The following is a 20,977-nucleotide window of genomic DNA, read 5'->3' on the forward strand; positions in this document are numbered from 1 at the left end:
TTTTGCACTTTTGTCTTATTATATAATATTCAAAATAAAGAAAAACACTACATTTTTGGAAATATTTGTGGATGTTTTGTTTTTTGTTCTACTTGAACACTTAAGTGGCCCTCCAATGAGATGACAGTGCCAGCAGCGGGCCTCAGCTCCTCCGAGTTTGAGACCCCTGGGTTAGGGTTAGCCTCATCTTAGATAACATCAATCAGATCATTAAAATAAACTCAGTTTTAAAAATAAAATCTGAATATTATTGATCGCTTAAAAACCCACCTGAATAGTTTTGTTATTGATCTGGCCTCTGTAGTTTAGTTTTTCCATATACATTTTCATATTTTCTGGCTCTTTACTCTTTCCATTCTTTCACTTTCACCCATCCAGCTTTATTTCTTTAACTCAAAGTTTGTTTCTTAATTATTTATTGTCTCTGAGCTGTTTGTCAGATTTCCATCAGTCTATCAGCTGATTGATAAGAGGATTAGTTGGCAGAATCAGTTGACTGATCATGAAGTAACTCCAAATGTTGCCATGTTCAGATTGTTTTATTAGGTTGTTTAAAAAGGAAACATTACTGAGACAGAAAGAGAATGTTGGACATGTCAGACAGATTTTATAAAAAAGTTAAAACAGGAAACGCACAACAGATTTCATTTAGTCAGGGATGAAAGATCAGCAGATGAAGGTGAGGTCAGAGGGGATCAGGTGCAGTAGAACGCTCCGGCGTCAACTCTGCGTCTTTTACGACTCTGCTGCTCGAAGAACTGACGAATGTCATCAGATGTCACGACCTATCAGAGAACAGTCAAATGATATCATTCAACCTAGAACAGTCACAAGACACAGCCTATCGGGGAGCAGACTCACTTTTCCTTCAGCTGCAAATCTTTGCAGGAAGTCCTTCAGCTCAGTTTTCATGTCATTGTATCCTGAAAGAAAAATAATCTGGATTATTTCATCTGTTCACAGACTTTCTGAAGGTTCAAACTTTCTTCTTACAGAGTTCAATTACAGAATTGTTAAGTTATAGTGTGAGCACCTATATAAAAGCAAAGGTTTCAGGTGTGTGTTAAAAGAGTACTGAGGGGGGAAAAACCTCAGCAGTGATCTCAGGGAAGGAACTGTTGCTGTTCATCGGTCTGGGGAGGGTTAGAAGGTCGTTTCCAAACGTTCTGAAGTCATCTACAGTGAGATTATGCACAATGAAAATCTTAAAGCCAGCCATTAATCTTCCTACAAGTGGATGTCCTCTCAAATCCACTGAAAGCTCAAATTGATTTTAAATTTGCTTCTTGATTTAGGAAAATATTTAAGAAAATATTTGAGAAATATCTCTTTCTACCCCCCTGTCAGTACTCCCGCTGAATCATTTTGGATCAACTAAAGGCTTTTACCTGAGTTTTTAGCACAGCCTAATAATAATGAATTACAATAATCCAGTTTACAAGTAATAATTGTATGAACAAGTTTGACCTATATTAATCAAAAAAACAACTCAAAGATTTCCCACAGTGTGATTGGAGGCCAAGGTAAATGCCATACAGTACATATCTGGTAAGACACCATGTTTCTAAGAATTCCAGGTAACAGTTAAAAACAACCTCAGTTTTATCTGAATTTGGAAGCAGGAAATTTGAGGTTATTCTGGTCTTTATGTCTTCAAGAAATTCCTGCAGTTTAACTAATTGGTGTGTGTCATCTGGCTTCATGGATAGATAAAGCTGGGTATCATTACTGTAGAAATGAAAATGTACGTTATGCCTTTGGATAACACTATGTAATGGAAACATGTAAACAGAAGGGGTTCTATCACAGAACCCTGTGGAACACCAGAAATAACCAAGTTGCCCTTGACGAGAGGCTGGAGTGGTATCCTAGTATCCCCTCAACATGCTGCCTATACGTTAGGGTTTCTCCCTGTGGATGAGAGGGTTTGTTCCCTGTGCCTTCGTGTCGAGGATGGATCCTGACTGTCATCTGCGCTTATGCGCCTAACGACGGTTCAGAGTGCCCAGACTTCTTGGAGTTCCTGGGTGGGGTGCCTGACGGTGTTCCAGCTAAGCAGGGCTCTAGAGTGCGACAAATTTGGTCGCAAATGCGACCAAATTTTGCAGTGGTGCGACTAAAAAATATATATATATTATTTATATCTATATCTATATATATCTATATATATCTATATATATATCTATATATATCTATATATATATCTATATATCTATATATATATATATATCTATATATATATATATATATATCTATATATATATATATATCTATATATATATCTATATATATATATCTATATATATATATTATATTTATATATATATATATATATATATATATATATATTATATATATATATATATATATATATATTTTGGCCGTGGTCCAGTTGAAAGTGCAGGTGGAAGAGAGAGGTGAGTAGCTTGAATAAAGCGATATCAATTCATTAACGGATTCCACACAGAGACGTAAACACAGAGCGGACCCGACGCATCCGAATCAGCTTTGTCTTTCTCGGCTTTCTCACCCCACGGCCCGAACACGGACACGCTGTCGGAGCTTAGCGATTCTGATGCGTCAGGTCTACTCTGTGTTTACGTCTTTTTTGCGCTGATTCTGAGCTGCAGGTTTTGTCTCTCCAACCAAAATTCGCCAAGCCAGCAGCAAAAGAAGCAGCAAACTGCGCTTCACATTTGATCAATGTCATCATGAATTCCCTCTGACTTTTGCTGTTTTGCTTCCACCACGATAAAAATCACACTTCATGCACAGCACTCTCCCTCTCTCTCCCTGTACTTCAAGAACAGTTTCCCATCTCAAATCTCTGTTTTCTTATTCATTCGCTTATTACCCACCAGTCTACCGTTGTTTACAGCGCTGTCGGCTGCTTTCTTTTTCTTTTATTTTTTTTTTTTTCACTTAACTGACCTCGGACAAGAAAGCCTAATTTCTGCTGTTCAATACTGAAGAAATTTAAACTTCTTAAAATTATGCAAAATTGCAGAATATTTTTAAGGTTATCTGCTATAAAACACCAGACCAGGAAAATCTCCTTCATGTTTTTCTGTGTTTTATTCTCAGTTACTTTGACACAAAGGCATCTTCTGTGATGTTCACAATTCTGATGAAGTCTCACATGTATCAGTACTGATAAATGATCAGAATTATATTTCTGACTGTCTGAGGCTAAATTGAATCGAATCAGGACTTTGAGAACCAGAATCGAATGGATTATAGAAATCAGTGATGATACCCAGCCCTAGTGAGCAGCCTAGGCCTGACAGAAGTGGATGTAGCTGTGGGTAATAAGAAAAGATGAAAAGAACTATTGATAACTTTTGTGTTAAGTTAAGGCCTGATCCGTCTGAAATTCATAGCCAGTGCTCAGACACGGTGCCATCAATCTTTGAATGCTGAAAATGGTAAATGGACTGATTCTTATATAGCACTTTTCTACTCTCCCGGAGTACTCAAAGCGCTCTATACAACATGCCTCATTCACCCATTCACACCCACTCATACAAGCACTTCTAAACTCAAGTGCAACGTAAACTACATTCATACACATTCATACTCCGATGAACGCATCGGAGGGCAATTTGGGGTTAGTATCTTGCCCAAGGATACTTGGCATGCAGACTGGGGAAGCCAAGGATCGAACCACCAACCTTCCGATCAGTAGCTGATCTGCTCTACCACCTGAGCCACAGCCACCCAGAAAGCAGCAGTGTATCCAGAAAACACATTATATGCTGCAATAAATGCACTGCCCAAGTGTTCCCTCTCCCCACTGCCTTTCAGCAGCATGCAACAGCAAACAGGTCGTCAGAGGAGGCCGAGATGATGATTAAGTTTAACATTTTCTACAATATTAACAAAGCACTTTAAGCACAAGTTTGTTAGTTAATAATTTAGAAATGAATATTGTCTGTATGGATTTTCCCCCAAAGAAAGTGCACATGTAAAACTGCGGTGGTAAGCGATGCGGTTGAAAGATTTGAGTGCGCCTAACTTTTTAAAGTTAGGCGTACCGCTGCACCCATGTCAAAAAGTTAGTCTAGAGCCCTGCACCTAGGGACTCTGTTTTCCTACTGGGAGACTTACAGGATGGCTCAGAGTAGAGCCACTGCTCCTCCACATCGAAAGGAGCTAGTAGAGGTGGTTCGGGCATCTGATAAGGATGCCTCCTGGGCGCCTCCTGAGTGAGAAGTTCCGGGCATGTCCCACTGGGAGGAGGCCCCGAGGTAGACCCAGGACTTGCATTTTAGCAAGTATACGTACATTTTTTTATAATCCCTAAGAAAATGATGTGGTTACAATCGCTCCAAGACAATAACAGTAACAGCCTAAACTAAATAAATAATACAATATATTACAAAGTTTACAAAATATAAGAAATAATCTATCTAATATATACAAATAGCTCAATTATAAATACCCAGAATATTAAAGAGAATAAATATATATGATTGACATTTATCTTTAACTGGATGTCGGCCGGATGGGATTAAATGCACTGGAAAAGTCGAAAAACATGACCCTCACAGTGCTCGCCGGCTAGTCCAGATGGGCATAGACACGGTTAAGCATGTAGATGATGGCATCCTCAGCTCCAGGGCAGGGCTGGTAAGCGAATTCAAGAAGATCCCTATGTTGCCTGACTATAGGTCATAGCCTGTCAAGGATGAGTCTTTCCAGGGTCTTCATGATGTGGGAAGTCAGTGCCACAGGCCTTTAATCCTGGGGGCCTGTTTCTGTACTAAAGAAATGGCATCTTTAGTACAGAAACAAGGCTCACTCAGACTCCTCATGAACAGTTTATGAAAGACTCCACAGAGCTGGGGGGCACAGGCCTTGGAACATGGGGACTGCTGATGGATGTCCTTCAACCAGTTATTGCCTTCATGCTACTCCACACCTCTCTCATGCTGCTCTGCTGGAGTTTCCACTCCAGCTTTCTCCTGTAATTGTCCTTAACCTCCCTGATCTTGCCCTTCAATAACACCTTAACCATTCTCACCTCCTCTCTATTGCCCACTCTGAAGACTGTCTTCTTTTCATTGAGGTGTGCTTTGATGGATGATCTGATATCGTCGTGTTGGTGTTGTTCCCAGATCATCATGAAAATGTTTTTCCAGGTTCAACATTGCAAGTGACCAATCACATTGTTGTGACGTTATTCTTTTGCGCGCCAAGCCATTCGTGCATTTATGAAATTCCAATGTTGCAAGGACAATATCAATTGTGCTTACAGTTTATTAAAGGGTTAGGGTTAGGGTCAGGGTCCGTTGATCGGTGGACAGAGGCGGTTTCTCGCAGCTTAAGTACAGTTTTTTGTTTTACGGTGGTTTTTCCCGAAGTCGCAAAAGTATGACATCACAACATTCTGATTGGTCACTTGCAATGTTGATCCTGGAACAACATTTAGTATGATGATCTGGGAACAACACCAACACGACGATATCAGATCGTGCGTGCTTTGATGTCCTTAGGCACCCACGGCTTGTATAGCCCCATACATTATACTCCCAGGTAGAGCTGGGCGATATATCGAGTTTTTAAAAAATATCGATATATTTTCATACGAGATATAAGATGTGACAATATCGTTTATATCGATATAGTATATGTTACGTTATAATTATACTTGTGGAGCCGCAAGTTTGCCTCTCTTTCGTCCATTTTTGTCTCTACGCTGCGTTACTCGGCCTCGCCTCTCCTTCACTGAACACAACTCCCCCTCCCCCATAGCTTCACCTGCAGGCAACGATAAGATGAACACGGCAAATCTGCGTTAACGAGTTACCGCGGATCGCCCCGTGCGTGGGGCTGGACGGCGTCAACGTGTTAGCGAGCTAACCGTGCTAACGAGCTAACCGCGCTAACGACATGCAGCACCTAAAATCCTTTCATTTTCTCAAAAATCGACAGTGCGCCTTATGTATGAAATCTGGTTGTGCTTACTGACCGCGAACGGATTTTATGTGGTACACGGCGCTCAGCAATCTGTCAAAAAATTTAGTACAACTTTGGTAAGCTTTCCCATGTTGCTTGTCTGTGTTTATTGTGCTATAGTGTGTTGATATCTGTGCATTCCTGTATTATCCTTTTGTGTTACACATTTCGATGTTTTTTTCCTCGCTACCTAGCCTGACCTGTCTCCCCAATGTGATGTTTGTGTATTGTATGTACGGTCGGCAAGGTCTGTTATCTCGGCTACCGTAGTGGAGCCTCGCGGAGTGATACGTACTGTGCTTCAACGTAATATTACCGTATTGTGTATAAGGACCATAAATGGCACTTGTTAAGGGACATGGTTACTAAGAGGATTTCAAACTCCAGGCTGTCAGTCACGCAGTAGAACTTGGGAATAGAGCAGCTGTGAAGTCTGTCTCTTTGTTATTATGCTCAGCATCTTTTAGTTTACATTTTGACTGCACAATTGTGAGCTTTTTGTTATGCACAAAAATAACATTGTGTTCTTTTATTTATGGAGCATCATTATTTAATAAATGCTGATAATTTATTTTTGAGTAATTTCTTCATGTACATCTACACTGTATGTTAATAAAAGTGGCTGTGTGACATCTGGGACACAGCTTTGACTAAACTCTCTTTTTGTTCTTACCTTATGGCTTAAAAAATATATATATATCGAGATATATATCGTATATCGCCATCCAGCTAAAAAAATATCGAGATATGAATTTTGGGTCATATCGCCCAGCTCATCTCCCAGGTCCAGGCACCAATACCGCCAGAAGGGCAATCAGCCCCCAAACCCAGGAGATGGTCCCTTTCACTCTGGGGTGAAAAGACCGAAGGCCTCACTCCGCCCACTCATGTGGTGTTGATGCGTGGTGTTCTAATTTGCAGAACCCTCATTGTCTATATGCAATTTAAAACTGAAAAGTGTGAACCAGCACCAGATGTGAGCTACATTTTTCCCTGTTTTCAGGCCTCATACTTTAACAAACCCCTTCAAAATCTTCAGTAAAAGGAATCTAAAGACCTTTGCGATGTCAAATTGCGAAGCTTTTTACTCTTCGTGAAATGGGGTGGTCATGGCGGCACGTGGAGTTTTAATCACTTGCCAAAAAACAGTAAACTGCTGTCACTCAAAAACACAATGTCTAATCTCTCCCAAACTTCACAGGCATGATGAGAGTCGAGTTTGGAAAAGTTTAATACCTGGTGGGCATTGTGTTGGGCGTGGCTTGACGCGCCATGGTGCGAGGGCCCTTTCAACACTGCTTGCAGCTTTAACATTTTTTTTCACCATGATCTTATACATTATTATTACTTCACGTGTGTAGTATTACTATCACTAGTAGTAGTAGAAGTATCAGTACCATGGATGATCTCGAGCTGCTGCACGCGGTTCAGGTTGTCGAGCGCTGACATCAGAGGGTCGTGTTCCTGTCGTCTTTGCTCGCTGTTCTTTCCTTTGTTCTCATAGGCGAGGACAGTGTCTGACTCGTCCAACAGGAAGGACAGACCAGCTTCAAGCAGGCGCACCTGAGTGCACAGGTAGGTCAGACAGGTGAGCTAACAAAAAAAAAAAAAAAAAAACCCCACAATCTCTCCAGTGAAATTTCATTATATATCAGTCTAAGCATGCTCAGACACACTAAACACCTGGCACATGCTACCTGGCATATGCTGCAGGAGCAGAGCTTGGAACGCCACGCTGAAGGCCAGAACACAGCTCCTGATTGAACTCTTTTCTGACCAATTGCCTGCAGCTCCTTCAGTCTGCACCTTGGCTCCACCTCCTCACGGCTCCGCTTGCAGCTAGGCTCAATGGCATCATCAACCTGCCAGATTTTTCATTATTGATTACTTGACCCTGATCAGTGAGTGTGATCCAAACTGCTGTGACCATGGTAACCACAGGTGAACCCCCTCACCTCGTCTTCTTTGGTGGGAACAGTGGGCTCTTCTGCCGTTTCCTTCTTCACCTCCACTGCTCCACCTGGTACTAAACAGGAAGTGCATCACACACACAGACATATACACAAAGGAAGTGCACAACATGTGTATAACAGTATGTTTGTGCCAGGTGAGTACTATAAGGTAACAGGATCCTTTACCTGCTAGGTGCGCAGCGTAGGTCCAGAGAAACGAGTGCGTTTTCATACAGGACTCGCAGATCATCTCCTGAAGCTCCACGCAGTCTGGGACCACACAGCCCAGGTGCTGCAACAACGTTCAGGTACAATAGTCAGGAGAGGCACAGCAGACAAGTGCAGGAACAGGTAAACTGATAACTCACCCGGCCATGCAGCCAGTCCTCACAGACCACACACTGAATCATCTCGTCCTCCACCTGCAGACACAAACAGCTTCACTAAAGCGAGCCCAGCACAGGAGGAGGAGCTAAAACCATCACGTGAGACATTAACAGGAGTTGATGACTTGTTCACAAGCTCACCTGCCAGCGCAGGGACCTATTCCCAGAAGTAGGTTTAGCTAACAGCTCATTGTTTGTTAATCCCAAGATAAGAGAAACTCTGATTTTCTTTTCCAGACTAAGGATCGATGTCAACTCTGAGTCAGTTACCGTGGTAACGGTGAACTAAACCTGCTCTCTAGCAGGTTTTCTTCAACAAATCTGAGTTCCTATCCAACTCCTCCCCTCTTGCTGCACCTAAACCAGCTGACTGACACTCTGACTCATTTCCTTACATATCTGTAAATATTTACTCTATTTTACGCACTCATCAATGACCAATTGTTTGTCTTATTATAAACAATCATACTGATGGAAAAATGTGTGTCATAGTTGGATCTTGGAGATAACATGAATATCTAAGAGAAGTTGAGGTTGAAATGCCTCTAAGACTCTTTAACGGAACCAAGTGTGTTTTAAGTAATGTTTTAAATTCAGCCTGCAGACAGTCTGATTGTAATCTGATTATGTTTTACATTGAAATGTGTTCACTGATTGCAGTTTAGTCATTTAAAGTCAGACAGCATTAGTGAGGGTGCATTGTCTTCAAAATCAGGCTGAGTGGGTCGACCCAGATACACATCGACCTGAACGGATCAAACGGATCACATTTTAGATCACAGATTCAGGCCACATCAGTCCCAAACTGGCTATGGTCATTTCCCAGCTCATCACGTCTGGATCCGTCATATTTTGCATTTATGAGCCATATTGCTGAAAACTACCCTGAAATATCCAAAACATGTAAAAGTTGAAACAGTTACAGTTTAATCATTTGATTTAAAACCAGATGTAAAGTTAGAATTCACACTCATCTAATAAAAACTCAAGTTGTTTAGGCCAAATTAATGAACAAGGACAATATAATAAAGTGATATATTTTATAACAAACTTTGTTCCGCTGTGATAATTACAGAGTGGCCCAAACTGATTAAAATGACCCTTCCCCCCCCCCATACTGTTTTTATAAATATGACATTCAGCACTGACACATGTTCATATTCCTCGATCTGCTGGATTGATCTTTATCTGTTACCATACTGAATCATATGAGGGATTCATTGATGATGGCTGTTTCTACTCACACACACACACACACGTAACTCAGAGACGGCATAGTCAGTTGTTAACTGAACCAACTCTGATCAGCTGTTCTGGAACACGAAACTCAGAATGTATTTTTAAACTCAGAGTTTGCTGAACCTGCTTCCTGGAATAGGCCCAGATCGGTAAAGTACTGATTGTTTTACTCTCTGAGGATGGGTTATGGTTTTGTGAAGAACATCATCAGGGTGAAGTTTATCACCTGACATTATTCTCTCTTATTCTCCACCGAGGCATTTGGTCTGACCAATCAGACTATTTGGAAACCACTGCACTATTAAGTCCAGTGGTTTCCAAATAGTCTGATTGGTCAGACCCGTTTATTTACATTAAAAAAAACTGGGTAAAAAAAGTACGAGTCCAAACAATATTTTCAACAAGCAAAATATTTCACAAGTCTAGTGTGCAAAGGCTTTAAGTCACTGAATGTGGTCAGACTGGGTTATAGATCTGTGTATGAGAGTCAGTGGTGGTCTGATTTCTCAGGTGAGAGAGGTTACCTGGTCCTCTGGGTCTGGGTACGGTCGGCCGCAGGTGCAGTAAACTCCAAAGAAGTTCTGACTGTATTTATTCAGACTGTTTACCTCATCTTTGTCCTGGACAAGACACACACACACACACACACACACACACACACAGAGTCAGAAACGCTCTAAACATCACCTGCCAGAGCAGGGCAATATGGCCAAAAATATTTATCAATATATATATTTGAAAATTTGTGATAACGATATAACTGACGATATAATTGATGCGAGACAAAATACTTTATAACTCCACAACTTTACTAGTGCAAAAAACCCATCCATTTATTTTTACTTAAACAAGCAGCTGTTTTTTATGTGCATTAAAGCTATATAAAAATTTAACAGTGCAAATGCAAATTCCTTGCTGAAAGTTTAAGCAAAGGACATATCCTGAGCATAACCATGTATAACATCCACTAAAGTTAAAAAGAGGTGCTTTGCAACATTAAACTGCAGTGTGCCAAAATAAAAAAGTCAAATACGTATTTTTCGGACCATAAGGTGCACGGGATTATAAGGCACATTAAGCGAAACAAAGCAGTCAGATAAATCAAAGTTTATTCAACTGATTCTTCTTGCTTCCTCCACTTCTGTACCATTGGTTCATTAATGCTGTATTCTATCACAGCCGCTCTATTCCCATGTTGTTGCAGTATATTAATGACTAACTTCGTATTGTGGATGGATTATCTTAGTTGTTCTCCTGACTGAAGTTTGGTCTGTTTATAGCATCCTGCCATGAAATTGCATTTGTCTCTAACCATCAGGAACCCTCACGTTAACTTTTATCGAGTGGAAAAGTGTTAGCCTTCATCCTCCAGCTTTACTGTTTATGTTATGCTAACATAGCTGTGTTACTAGCAATCACGTGGCACATCATTATATACCAGCTAGCCCAACTTCAGTAACCCTACAAACGTCACTGCTGTTTAGTTTTCTGTCTTCATGGAAGTGATAGCAGAGCTGTACGTTTTATTTTTTTCAGAAATCTCTCAGTCAGAACATGGTATATCATGCTTAGGTAACTAGCGAAACTAGCGAGCTAACTTCCGCTAACTTTTTGCTAATTTTTTGCTAACTTTTAACTCCATTAAATGTAATAAATTCTGTTTTCATGGATGCCTGGATGTTAAACTTAATTGTTACACCTGGTAAAGCAGCAATGCTGATCGTTTTATTAAAGATGAAAGAATTTAGACAGTTTTTAACTCTCAATGTGCCGCAGTGTTCGTTTGACTTTGGGACCTGAAGCGGACGGAGTTTTGGACCTAGATTACTCCCAGATTTACGAGCACCTTAGTCCTACAAATACGTTAATAATGACGGCCCGCTTGCATGTTCTACAAAACAAATGTGCTTTGGTGGGTATCTGAGGGACAAAAACCAAACCAGTTCCACATCGCTTAAGTTGCACCATTTTTACAAACCAATTCTGGTTCATCCGTTTCACTCAACGATCTGCTTTCCCCATTCTCATTCTCCGTTGCCACCATGCTTTTTCCGCCATGTGCGTATGAAAACGAAGGCACTGCGCATGCGCGTTTTACCCATATTCTATCGCGATATTTTATTTTCTTATCGTTGCCTAAAATTATACCGGTATTACCGTGAACGGTATAATATGGCCCAGCCCTATCACCTGCTCCCGAGCAAGTGAACAGCATCAGTTACCATGGTTACATCAGTTAAACAGATGTCTGTGCTCTGTGGCACCTCCTGCTGGTGACTCTAGTCACCAATGACTCACCGGGTGGAGTTTACACTGCAGCTCCGAGAACTTCCTGTTTCCACAGTCACAACGGAAGTTCCTGCACCAGAATAAGAGACAGTTGTATTGATCACCTCACCGTGTGTATTGATAACTGCAGAAACTGACCAGTAGTTTCTGATCAGTGACTAACTTATCAATAAAAGCATTCATCACCTCTTAGTGTACAGCTCAAAGAGGTCGTGACCTTCGTGACATTTGTAGGAGCACGCCAAACAGATGCCAGCTGCCTCGCTGCCCTTTGGCGTGCAGGTGTTACAGGCATACAGAGCCTGCCGCTTCACGTACCCCTGAGAGAGACGCACACACGGACACAACAGTGTTTGTGTTTACTGTTTCTAAGGTAACACCTGATCATCAGTCTGATCCCACTTTGTAACCCTGATCAATGAACAGCAACACTGCGTCTCAACTAATCACTGCTCTCTGAGCTACGAGACAGGGCCTGTCAAAATCAGGTGGAACTTGGTGTCAAGGTAACCTGGCTCAGAGCCAATCAGAAGCTTTAGCTGTTTGACCTGAGTTTGTTTAACAGACACATGAGCAGCTGCACCCTAAACGATAACTCCACCTTCAAGAGGAGACTTTGAGTTCATCGTCTCTCTCTTCTCCTTTTTCACCCTCTCCCTTCCTTTCCCTCCCCCCCATCACCATGAATCAGAACATCGACCTATTTCTGATGTCTGGTCATATGGTCACCTGAGGTCTGCACTACTAAGCAGGATTTATTCCAGTCCGGGTAACTTCAGAGATAACCCTGAATTTTCTGTACTATAAAGGTGGTTCACTTCTTCTTAAGTTGCCATGGCAACTTAAGTTGGTTTTTTGTTTTTAAACGTACGTATTTACAGATGTTAACTTACAGATTAGAGATCAACAGCTATGATATTGCATCAGTATTTCTGGAAGATTCCTGAGCTTTTTATATATTATGTAATGTCTTTGTGTTTTTCTAAAGAGCATCAGTAATAAATGTTAGTGTAGAGATTAAGGTTGGGCGACTGGACAAATATATCGACTATCATTTTTACAAGAGAGATTTATTTATTTGCCCATGAGTAACTTAGCTTCAACCAATATTATTAGCAAAGAGAAGCAGTTAACGGAAAAAATAGCAGTTTTAACAGCACCACCTTCCAGCTGCGCCTAAATGCAGTGATTCATTTACTCAAACTCATAACAGAAAAGAAAGGCATTACCCTATGTTCAGAAAAAAACCCAAAACATTTTATTTAAAAATTTTTAAAACCAATGGTGGGGAGGGAAACAAAGAAACTATAACCGTGTTTACAGGCCGTTCCAGTGTTCGTCTGTCTTACACACTCGACCAACAAACACAAAATTAAACAAAAAGTAAGTTAAAAATCAAAATGTCTCTTCCAGCAAACATTAAAAAAAAAAAAAGGAAAAAAAATCTCTGACATAACATTAAGTTTTTTGTGCGATTTGGCACATCTCAAATAAATAGATAAATAAATAAATAAATAAATAAAGCAAAAAGTAGCTATATTAATACTGAAACAAACAAAAACAGAAAGTAAAATATTCCCTCCAAATAAAGCTTATAACTTCTAAACGCACAAATCAGTCCATGCATGATTACATTGCACCACAGCAAAAAGTCTCCACGCATATATCACCTATCGTCGGTTATCGCACTGACGATTGTTGGTTGGAAAATTTTTACATATCGCCCAACCTTAGTAGAGATAGGTTCATCGGTCTGTGGGGATTTTTTCCAGACGTTTCACCTGCACACTCACCTGAGGATAAGAGCAGTGGTCAGAGTCACTTCCTGCCAGCACAGCTGAAGCTTCTTCCTCTAGCTCCTCATCTTCCTCCAGAACATCAACCAGAGACACTGTCTGTTCCTCACACATCCTCCTCTGCTCAGATACACAAACAGGTCACCATGGTGAGGGGCAGAGGTAGGGCTGGGCCATATCATACCGTTCACGGTAATAATAAAATGAAATATCGCGATAGAATATGGGTAAAACGTGCATGCGCAGTGCCTTTGTTTTCATACGCACATGGCGGAAAAAGCACGTCGCCGACGGAGAATAAGAAGGGCGAAAGCGGATCGTTGAATGAAACGGATGAACCAGAATTGGTTTGTTATTACCGTGTTTTTTGGAAAATACGGCAAACTTAAAATCAATCCTTTGATTTTTCTGAAAATCGACAGTGCCCCTTATAATCCCGTGTGCCTTATGTATGAATTCTGGTTGCGTTTACTGACCTCGAAACTATTTTTTATTATTTGTGGTACACGGCGCTTGAAATCTGTCAAATGTTTCAGTACAACTTTGCTAAGCTACGAACCCGCACCACTTGATGGATTGTCGGAGCATTACGGCTATCATAGGCAGAAGCCTCGCAGAGTGATACGTACTTTGCTTCAACATAATATTTCCATATTGTGTGTGTATAACCTCTTTTAAGTTTTGTGGATATTATACATGGTTATGCTGAGGATATGTCGGCCAATTTCCACTGGAAATGCCTTTTGGTTAAACTTTCAGCAAGGAATTTACATTTGCACTGTTAAATTTTTATATAACTTTAATGCACATAAAAAACAGCTGTTTGTTTAAGTGAAAATACATTGATGGTTTTTTTTATTTGCACTAATAAAGTTGTGGAGTTGTCTAGTGTCAATTATATCGTCAGTTATATTGTTATCGCAAATTTTCAAATGTATATCGTGATAAATATTTTTGGTCATATCGCCCTGCTCTAGGCAGAGCAGTAAGAATTACTGGCTAGGCACAGATCCATATACAGTTGGTGATACAATAACAGTTTCGGATCAGCTGATCAGATGGAGCAGTGACATTAGCAAATTCTAGAATAGTTTATATCGAATAAAAACTGCACCTGAACAAGCAGAAATACAGCAACAACATTGGCCACCTACAAAGGTGACATCATATGTCTGCAGACACTCGCCTGGATCAAATCAAGTCAGGTCAAATCAAGTTTCCGTCCTGCTATATCGATGATTGATTAGAACAGCAAGTCAGTTGGCTCAGGTGGGGCAGGAAGGGAGGATACGGAGGGAACACCTGCCAGTCAGCAGGTGAGGTTCACGCAGTCTGTTACCATAGTAAACGAGTTAGAGTTTAAGTTAACTCAGGTTTAACGAACTCAGATTTTTAGCTGAGCCTGCGCAGCGGTTCCTGCCATCGAAGTTAAACACACAAACAAAAGAAACAAACAGCTGTGACGTCAAGCTCAGCAAACACGCGCAAGCTTCAGAGCCGCTAAGAGGAGCCGTTATCGACGACAATCAATAAACATGTCCCGTTAGCGTGGGTTAGCATCAGCTCTCGTCCTGAGTAAATACGAACGGGCAGCGTGCTTTAATGCTAAGGATCCTGGCTCTGAGAACAAAAACACTCACCGATCTAAGGTCAGATTGCTCCGTGTGACTGTGAACTAGTCGGTGAAGCACCAATAATGAATAATGAATAATCAGATGTTCCGATGTGTGTTATCGAGCTGGTAACTGCCATTAACCAATGACAACTTCCGGTTCACTTCCTCAGATCGTATTTGGCGGGACATTGAGGTGAGACGTCACCGGAACAAAAACTGAAATAAAATTAGTAAAAAGGTCAGTTTCACTGATTCTGAATATTAATAAAGTTTATAATAATTAGCTGATAAATAAAATCAAAAATAAGCTAAGCGCTGTGTCGCGTTCACGTGTGTTAACGAATATCCTCCGACAACTCATTAAAGCGCAGCTAATTCCAAACGTGACTCATCAGCAAAGTTTGACCCCTGAAAATTTAAATTCTGTTATTTTAAACTATGAATCAGTTCCGGTGTATCGATCAGAGTTACATATTATCAGGATTTTTTGAAAATAAGTCGGAAAGCGAACCTGAAGGCAGTAGATGGTGCGCGATGACGTCATCAGCGAGGAAGATGGCGTCGCTGCGGGCAGAGCTCAGGCTCAGAGATGGGCAGAGGCAGACGGTCAGCGTTCAGGTAGAAACACACCTTAGCTCTTTGATACGTGGAATCTCCGAGCTGAACCAGAACGTGTCGCAGCTGCTCAGCGAGCTTGTTGAGCGTGAAAAAGCATGCGCACAAGGTGAGCTACAAAAAACTACCTGTGAGCTGGCGTAACAGAGATATAACTAGATATGCTGAATGAGCTTTTAGGCCTCTGCTTTATTACCTGCTAAACAAATCTAGCACAGGGTATCAAAGGAAATGAGCCTGACTCGGAGAGATGCTGCGAGTACTTAGGGCCGGGGTGGGGAACTCCAGGCCTCAAGTCCCGGTGTCCTGCAGGTTTTAGATCTCACCCTGAGTCAACACACCTGAATCACATTATTAGTTCATTACCAGGCCTCCGGAGAACTTCAAGAGATATTGGCCGTTTCTCAATTCTCAAGAACGCGAGCACGGACTCGCGATATGTACAATTGGAACACCTGCGTACGTGATGATGTCACAGGTCCGGAGTTTGTACTGCCGTCCCCTCTTAATTTAACTGTGAGTAACATGTGATGAAGCTTAACTTTAATCACAGCCAAACCGGTTTACTCAGGAACAAATAAAACACTGAAATAAACCAAACATTAACATTTAGAAGTGATCTAAGTGACTTATATATCATTTTTAACCTCAGTAGTGAAACCTCTATTAATAAAAATAGTGTACATGTACATACGTGTACATACCTTAATAAAAACAAGCAGGTGAGATGTTAGAACGCTTTTATTTCTATTTTAGTGGACACTCAATACTATAGAAAGCTGCTGGGGTTTCTTTAACCTGAGTAGTGAGAAGACCGCGAGCGGGGGGCGGGGGGGTTGAAAACGATGTGCCGGGAGTCCGCTGTTGAGTTTTGGACGAAATGCATTCTGGGATATTTAGCTGTACCAAGTCCACACCGATGCATGCTCGATAAAACGGGCGGAGCGAGAACACATCCGGGACTTTTTCGCGTTCTCGGCTTGATGCGTACTTCGAATTGGAACAGTACTTGGTCTCCGACTGATGACGTATCACGAGTACACGAGAACGCAAGTACGCACAAGTACGCATATTGAGAAACGCCCTTTGAGTACCTCATACCTCCTATTCCAATCTCTATTCCTACCAAGATGAAGGAAAAGTAGATAGGGGAATTGCTAAGGATTTAGGAAAAGAGAAGAGAGGGCCCTGAGAATTAGTAACTTAATAGAATTGGAACGGCTCATCTCTTACACGCATCTGTCATTAACGATGTGACGCCAGATGTTTGCCGTGTTGAAAATACAATGTGCAGATGAAGGACTAGGAAACACACATCTTGGTTCATAACGTGTTCTAACCCTGTTGTTGAACAGCCTGTGAAAATATCCTTAATTACAGAGGCTGGAATTTTAAAGGAGGAGGAACATTTAGGGGTCAGATTTTCTGATGTCTGCAGAGCATAAAGACTTCTTTATGTTAAAAATCTGCTGGATGTATTAAAGAGGCTCAGAGTCAGATTATGATTGAAAGTTGCAAACAGGAGGATCTTTGGACTTATGCATATGTATTTGTAAGCCTTTTACTTTCAACAGAAGAATATTTAAAAGAGTCACACAATTTTGAGCACACAGTTACTGTAAATTGCACAATCTTAACACTGAAAAAATCCTGCCCTATGCATGTTGCAGTTGTGATCGCTATTGCCAGGAGTTTATGTTCAAAAGGGAAGGATAATGTGGATGCTCAAAGCTATTATTGCAGTGCCAAAACTTTAGCTCTGTCCTAAAACACTCATGCTGAGTGTTCAGAGCTGAGCCCACTTATGGCTCCTCAGTAACACGGTTTTCATGAAACAGCAGAAATGCACTGAATTCAGCTTCTTTTTCTCAGCAGTGTACACACATCGAGAAACTTCTTCCTACTGAATCTGTAACAGATAAAAGTGTTGCTGTGTTAGCTTAATGCCTGAATGTTGCAGTGTGCTGTTAAAGCTAAGAAGGTATGGGCACATACCTTCTTAGCTTTAACATGCACGTGTCACAGTAACCATAGTAACTGGGACACGTGTTGTTAAAGCTAAGAAGGTATGGGCACATACCTTCTTAGCTTTAACATGCACATGTCACAGTAACCATAGTAACTGGGACAGCTCGTCATCTGACGGTAAATAATGTTTGTGTTCTTCTGTACATCATAATGTCAGCTGTTTACACAGAGTGCAGTTTATAATGATGCAGCTCTCCTCTGGGTAAATGTGAGCTCCATCAGAGTCCTGATCCTGAGACCTTTGCACAGTGCTCAATGCATTACTTCTTAAATCAAAAGTGTATCGATCTTCCTTCAGCCTCCTCATTTATCTGAAGTGTCTCGCTGTTTTCAGAGAGAAATATTGAACCTGAGCTCAAACGGGCTTATTTTGGTTAGCAGGCCTGCAGCACTCTCCTTCATGCTTTGTCCTCAGGATTTTTGAGCCACTAATTCTCTCTGCTGGTTTTTACTGAAGTGGCTCGATGATGAATCCATCCCATTACATATAAAATTAAATCCATTTTATTTTCCTATACTTTCCTGCTGTGATCCAGTGGAGCGTCTTTCCTCCTCCTGCCTAATGATTACCACCCCATCGCCCTGACTCCAGTAATTATGAAGTGCTTTAATAAGTTTGTGGACAATATCAATGTGGTGGGTCTCATACTGGACAATGATGAGACTCACTACAGAGGAGATCCAACACCTCAGACAGTGGTGCTTAGACAACAACCTCATCCTGAACAGCCGCAATCTGATCCGGAGTTTATGCTGATGATGACTGACACAAACACAGATCTTCTTACAGCTGCTTCGTTTTATTCAGAAACAAAAATACAAAAAAAACAAACAAAACAAAACAAAAAAAAAAACAATGTTTAGAACATAATCGTGCCAGTACACACCTGAGTACTGACCTCTGTCTGTGTCCTTTTGTCAATGTTTTTTTTCACTTCATAAAAGTTTCATTACAAAAAAAAACAAAAAAAAACACCTGTAGCACCTGTCTCACCTGATCAAACAATCAGTATCACTAACTGTGATGAAGTCACTGAAGATTTATTGTTGGTGGATTGATCGCTTTGATTGGTGAATTGGCAGGATGCTGGTTACTGCAGGTGTCTGATGCTCCAGGTTCAATGTAGAATCATCACCTGTCTGTTTCACCTGTCACAGATGAGGACGAAGAAGACGGCGGTGAAGAAGACGAGGAAGCTGAAGAAGAACAGAACTGTGAAATGCAGCCTCCCTCAAAAAGATCACGAACCTGAAACACCTGAGCACACTTTCACATTGATTTTTCTTTTTTAAATTGATGATACAATAAAGATGTCACGGTAACCAGTGTTTCATGTGACTCATTAAATGCAGAAAAGTACCACATTTTGGAGTAATCTTGCTCACTGATTGGCTGTCAGCTGTGAGGTTTTCAATTAACCTGTTTTAAATAATGTATTGCGTAACCATGGCAACAGCACTGCTGTGTCAGTAAACAGATAACTAATGAAAATAAAGTGACTCACACCCTGGCAACCAATCACAGCACAGGGTTCAACATGATGTCACAACAGTAAAACAACAAGGAAAAAGACTGGTTACCACTGGTGGGAGGGGCTTTTTCACAGGGTGCTGTCAGTCTGTACTGAGGGCAGCAGAACTTCCTGTCAGGCCGCAATCATGGTAAAACTTGTTGGAGTGTTTAAAAGGCACACAGGAAGTGACATCACAAACTTGTCCTGCTGTCATTCCCCCCCCCATCGCGTGGGAGGCTCTCTAATTGGTCGTCCTCTACGTGTCGATGAGCGAGCCCGCTGCCCTGTGATTAGCTGGTTTGGCGGCATGGCGGCGGCTGTACAGAAGGGCGATGCAGACAGGAAGCACACAGTATCCAACAGCCCGGGGGTCTGCCCTCGTGCACGAGAACAAGAAGAGGAAGAGCTGCAGGTACGGCAGCAGGAAGATCAATGCCCACATCCACAGAGGAAGTGGTGACATATGGACAGTGATAGCGGGAGGTGGAGCTGATGGGCTTGCACCTGCTCTCTGCACACGTTCCAAACTGAAGCTGTGGACCTCAAAGACGTAGTAAGCCACCATGACGCTGAGCAGCAAGTAGAAAGCTACACCCACCCATCCCATCCTCTGACGGAAGTTCATCATCCTCCATACTGCAGAAGAAACAGATTAAAAATCAATACAGGATCAACGTAACTGAAACATTCATCAGTGCTCTTATATCCAGTAACAGGTCAGAGGTCAGTACATCATCCAAAAGAGCAAATCAAACAATATAAGATCATCAATGAAATCACTACTCCATCAGTGCTGAGATAAACAATCTCTGCCAGAGTCCATTTAAATTCCATATGATATAAATCTAAGAAACAGTTTAAAACCTGCAGTCTCCAGTTACACTGTTCAGTTCCCACCAGACTCAATTCAATTTTCATCTAATCCAGAGGAAAAGTGGGGAACTCCAGCCCTCAAGGGCCAGTGTTCTGCAGGTTTTAGATATCATCCTTGGTAAACACACCCGAATCAAATGATTAGTTCATTACCAGGCCTCTGAAGAACTTCAAGACATGTTGAGGAGGTAGTTTAGCCATTTAAATCGGCTGTGTTGGATCAATGACACATCTAAAACCTGCAGGACACCGGCCCTCGAGGCCTGGAGTTCCCCACCCCTGATCTAATCCAAAGTGTGCTAATATTTAGCTCCGTGCACTGATTTACAACAGAGAGCTATGAGCTCTGACCAGACTCCATTTATTTTTCATCTGATTTAACGCCTGCTAGCATGTAGCTGTGTACCTTTGGCCCTGTTTCCTGCTGTAACAGATGCTCGTGCGGCTTTCCTGTAGATGACGACCACGACACACTGAGCTGCTTCCTGCCGGCCTCAATCTTCTCTGCCTGTTAGCTCATGTTTTCTTACCTCCCTTCGCGCTGATATTTCAAATTAAAATCCAGCTGCAAGGATCGTGTTTTGGTCGCTGTTGTTCCCGTGAAGTCTCGTCTCTCTCTTCCGGGTTAGTCACCTGATGCCAAAGGATTACGTCATGTTTTACACAGTGCCGTCTGCTGTTTAAACAGCGTCATTACACAGCGCGTTAATAC

At 41.5% G+C, this 20,977-nt stretch overlaps 2 protein-coding genes and 1 long non-coding RNA gene across 10 annotated transcripts; 1 reads left to right on the forward strand and 2 right to left on the reverse strand.

Moving 5' to 3' along the window:
- Positions 1-520: 520 nt before the first annotated feature.
- On the reverse strand, positions 521-16,260 carry ubr7 (ubiquitin protein ligase E3 component n-recognin 7). 6 transcript variants are annotated; one of them, XM_005460219.2, is made up of 13 exons: positions 15,747-15,885; positions 15,261-15,451; positions 13,618-13,740; positions 12,011-12,144; positions 11,834-11,894; positions 10,060-10,155; positions 8,279-8,332; positions 8,097-8,202; positions 7,914-7,984; positions 7,656-7,820; positions 7,356-7,521; positions 862-923; positions 521-785 (listed from the first exon to the last, which is right to left on the reverse strand). In XM_005460219.2, the coding sequence occupies exons 3-13, from the start codon at positions 13,732-13,734 to the stop codon at positions 696-698; spliced, it is 1,122 nt and encodes a 373-aa protein (XP_005460276.1). In that variant the 5' UTR covers positions 13,735-13,740; positions 15,261-15,451; positions 15,747-15,885; the 3' UTR covers positions 521-695. The 6 variants fall into 6 exon arrangements, with proteins under 6 accessions (XP_005460276.1, XP_005460278.1, XP_013119775.1 ...); XM_005460221.4 differs by lacking the exons at positions 15,261-15,451; positions 15,747-15,885 and adding an exon at positions 16,047-16,260; XM_013264321.3 differs by lacking the exon at positions 15,261-15,451.
- On the forward strand, positions 15,747-19,204 carry LOC100699780 (uncharacterized). Its single transcript, XR_267233.3, has 2 exons — positions 15,747-15,959; positions 19,037-19,204. It is a non-coding gene; the product is annotated as an uncharacterized LOC100699780 (long non-coding RNA).
- Positions 18,660-20,928, reverse strand: tmem251 (transmembrane protein 251). 3 transcript variants are annotated; one of them, XM_025898872.1, is made up of 3 exons: positions 20,796-20,928; positions 19,460-20,028; positions 18,660-19,075 (listed from the first exon to the last, which is right to left on the reverse strand). In XM_025898872.1, the coding sequence occupies exon 2, from the start codon at positions 20,018-20,020 to the stop codon at positions 19,649-19,651; it is 372 nt and encodes a 123-aa protein (XP_025754657.1). In that variant the 5' UTR covers positions 20,021-20,028; positions 20,796-20,928; the 3' UTR covers positions 18,660-19,075; positions 19,460-19,648. The 3 variants fall into 3 exon arrangements, with proteins under 3 accessions (XP_025754657.1, XP_025754656.1, XP_025754655.1); XM_025898871.1 differs by having other exon boundaries at positions 18,660-19,027; positions 20,672-20,913; XM_025898870.1 differs by having other exon boundaries at positions 20,672-20,913.
- Positions 20,929-20,977: the final 49 nt, after the last annotated feature.

This window comes from Oreochromis niloticus, linkage group LG15, assembly GCF_001858045.2.
Source record: "Oreochromis niloticus isolate F11D_XX linkage group LG15, O_niloticus_UMD_NMBU, whole genome shotgun sequence".
In the NCBI taxonomy this organism is placed as follows: domain Eukaryota; kingdom Metazoa; phylum Chordata; class Actinopteri; order Cichliformes; family Cichlidae; genus Oreochromis; species Oreochromis niloticus.

Bases quoted from the DNA above. Each gene is read 5' to 3' on its own strand.
- ubr7 (XM_013264321.3), bottom strand. From the start codon at position 15,779: ATGACGTCATCGCGCACCATCTACTGCCTTCAG. The intron at 8,203-8,278 runs GTGAGTTATCAG...ACGTTGTTGCAG, and splicing joins AGGACTGGCTGCATGGCCGG to CACCTGGGCTGTGTGGTCCC. The intron at 786-861 runs GTGAGTCTGCTC...GTTCTCTGATAG, and splicing joins GATTTGCAGCTGAAGGAAAA to GTCGTGACATCTGATGACAT.
- tmem251 (XM_025898872.1), bottom strand. From the start codon at position 20,020: ATGATGAACTTCCGTCAGAGGATGGGATGGGTGGGTGTAGCTTTCTAC.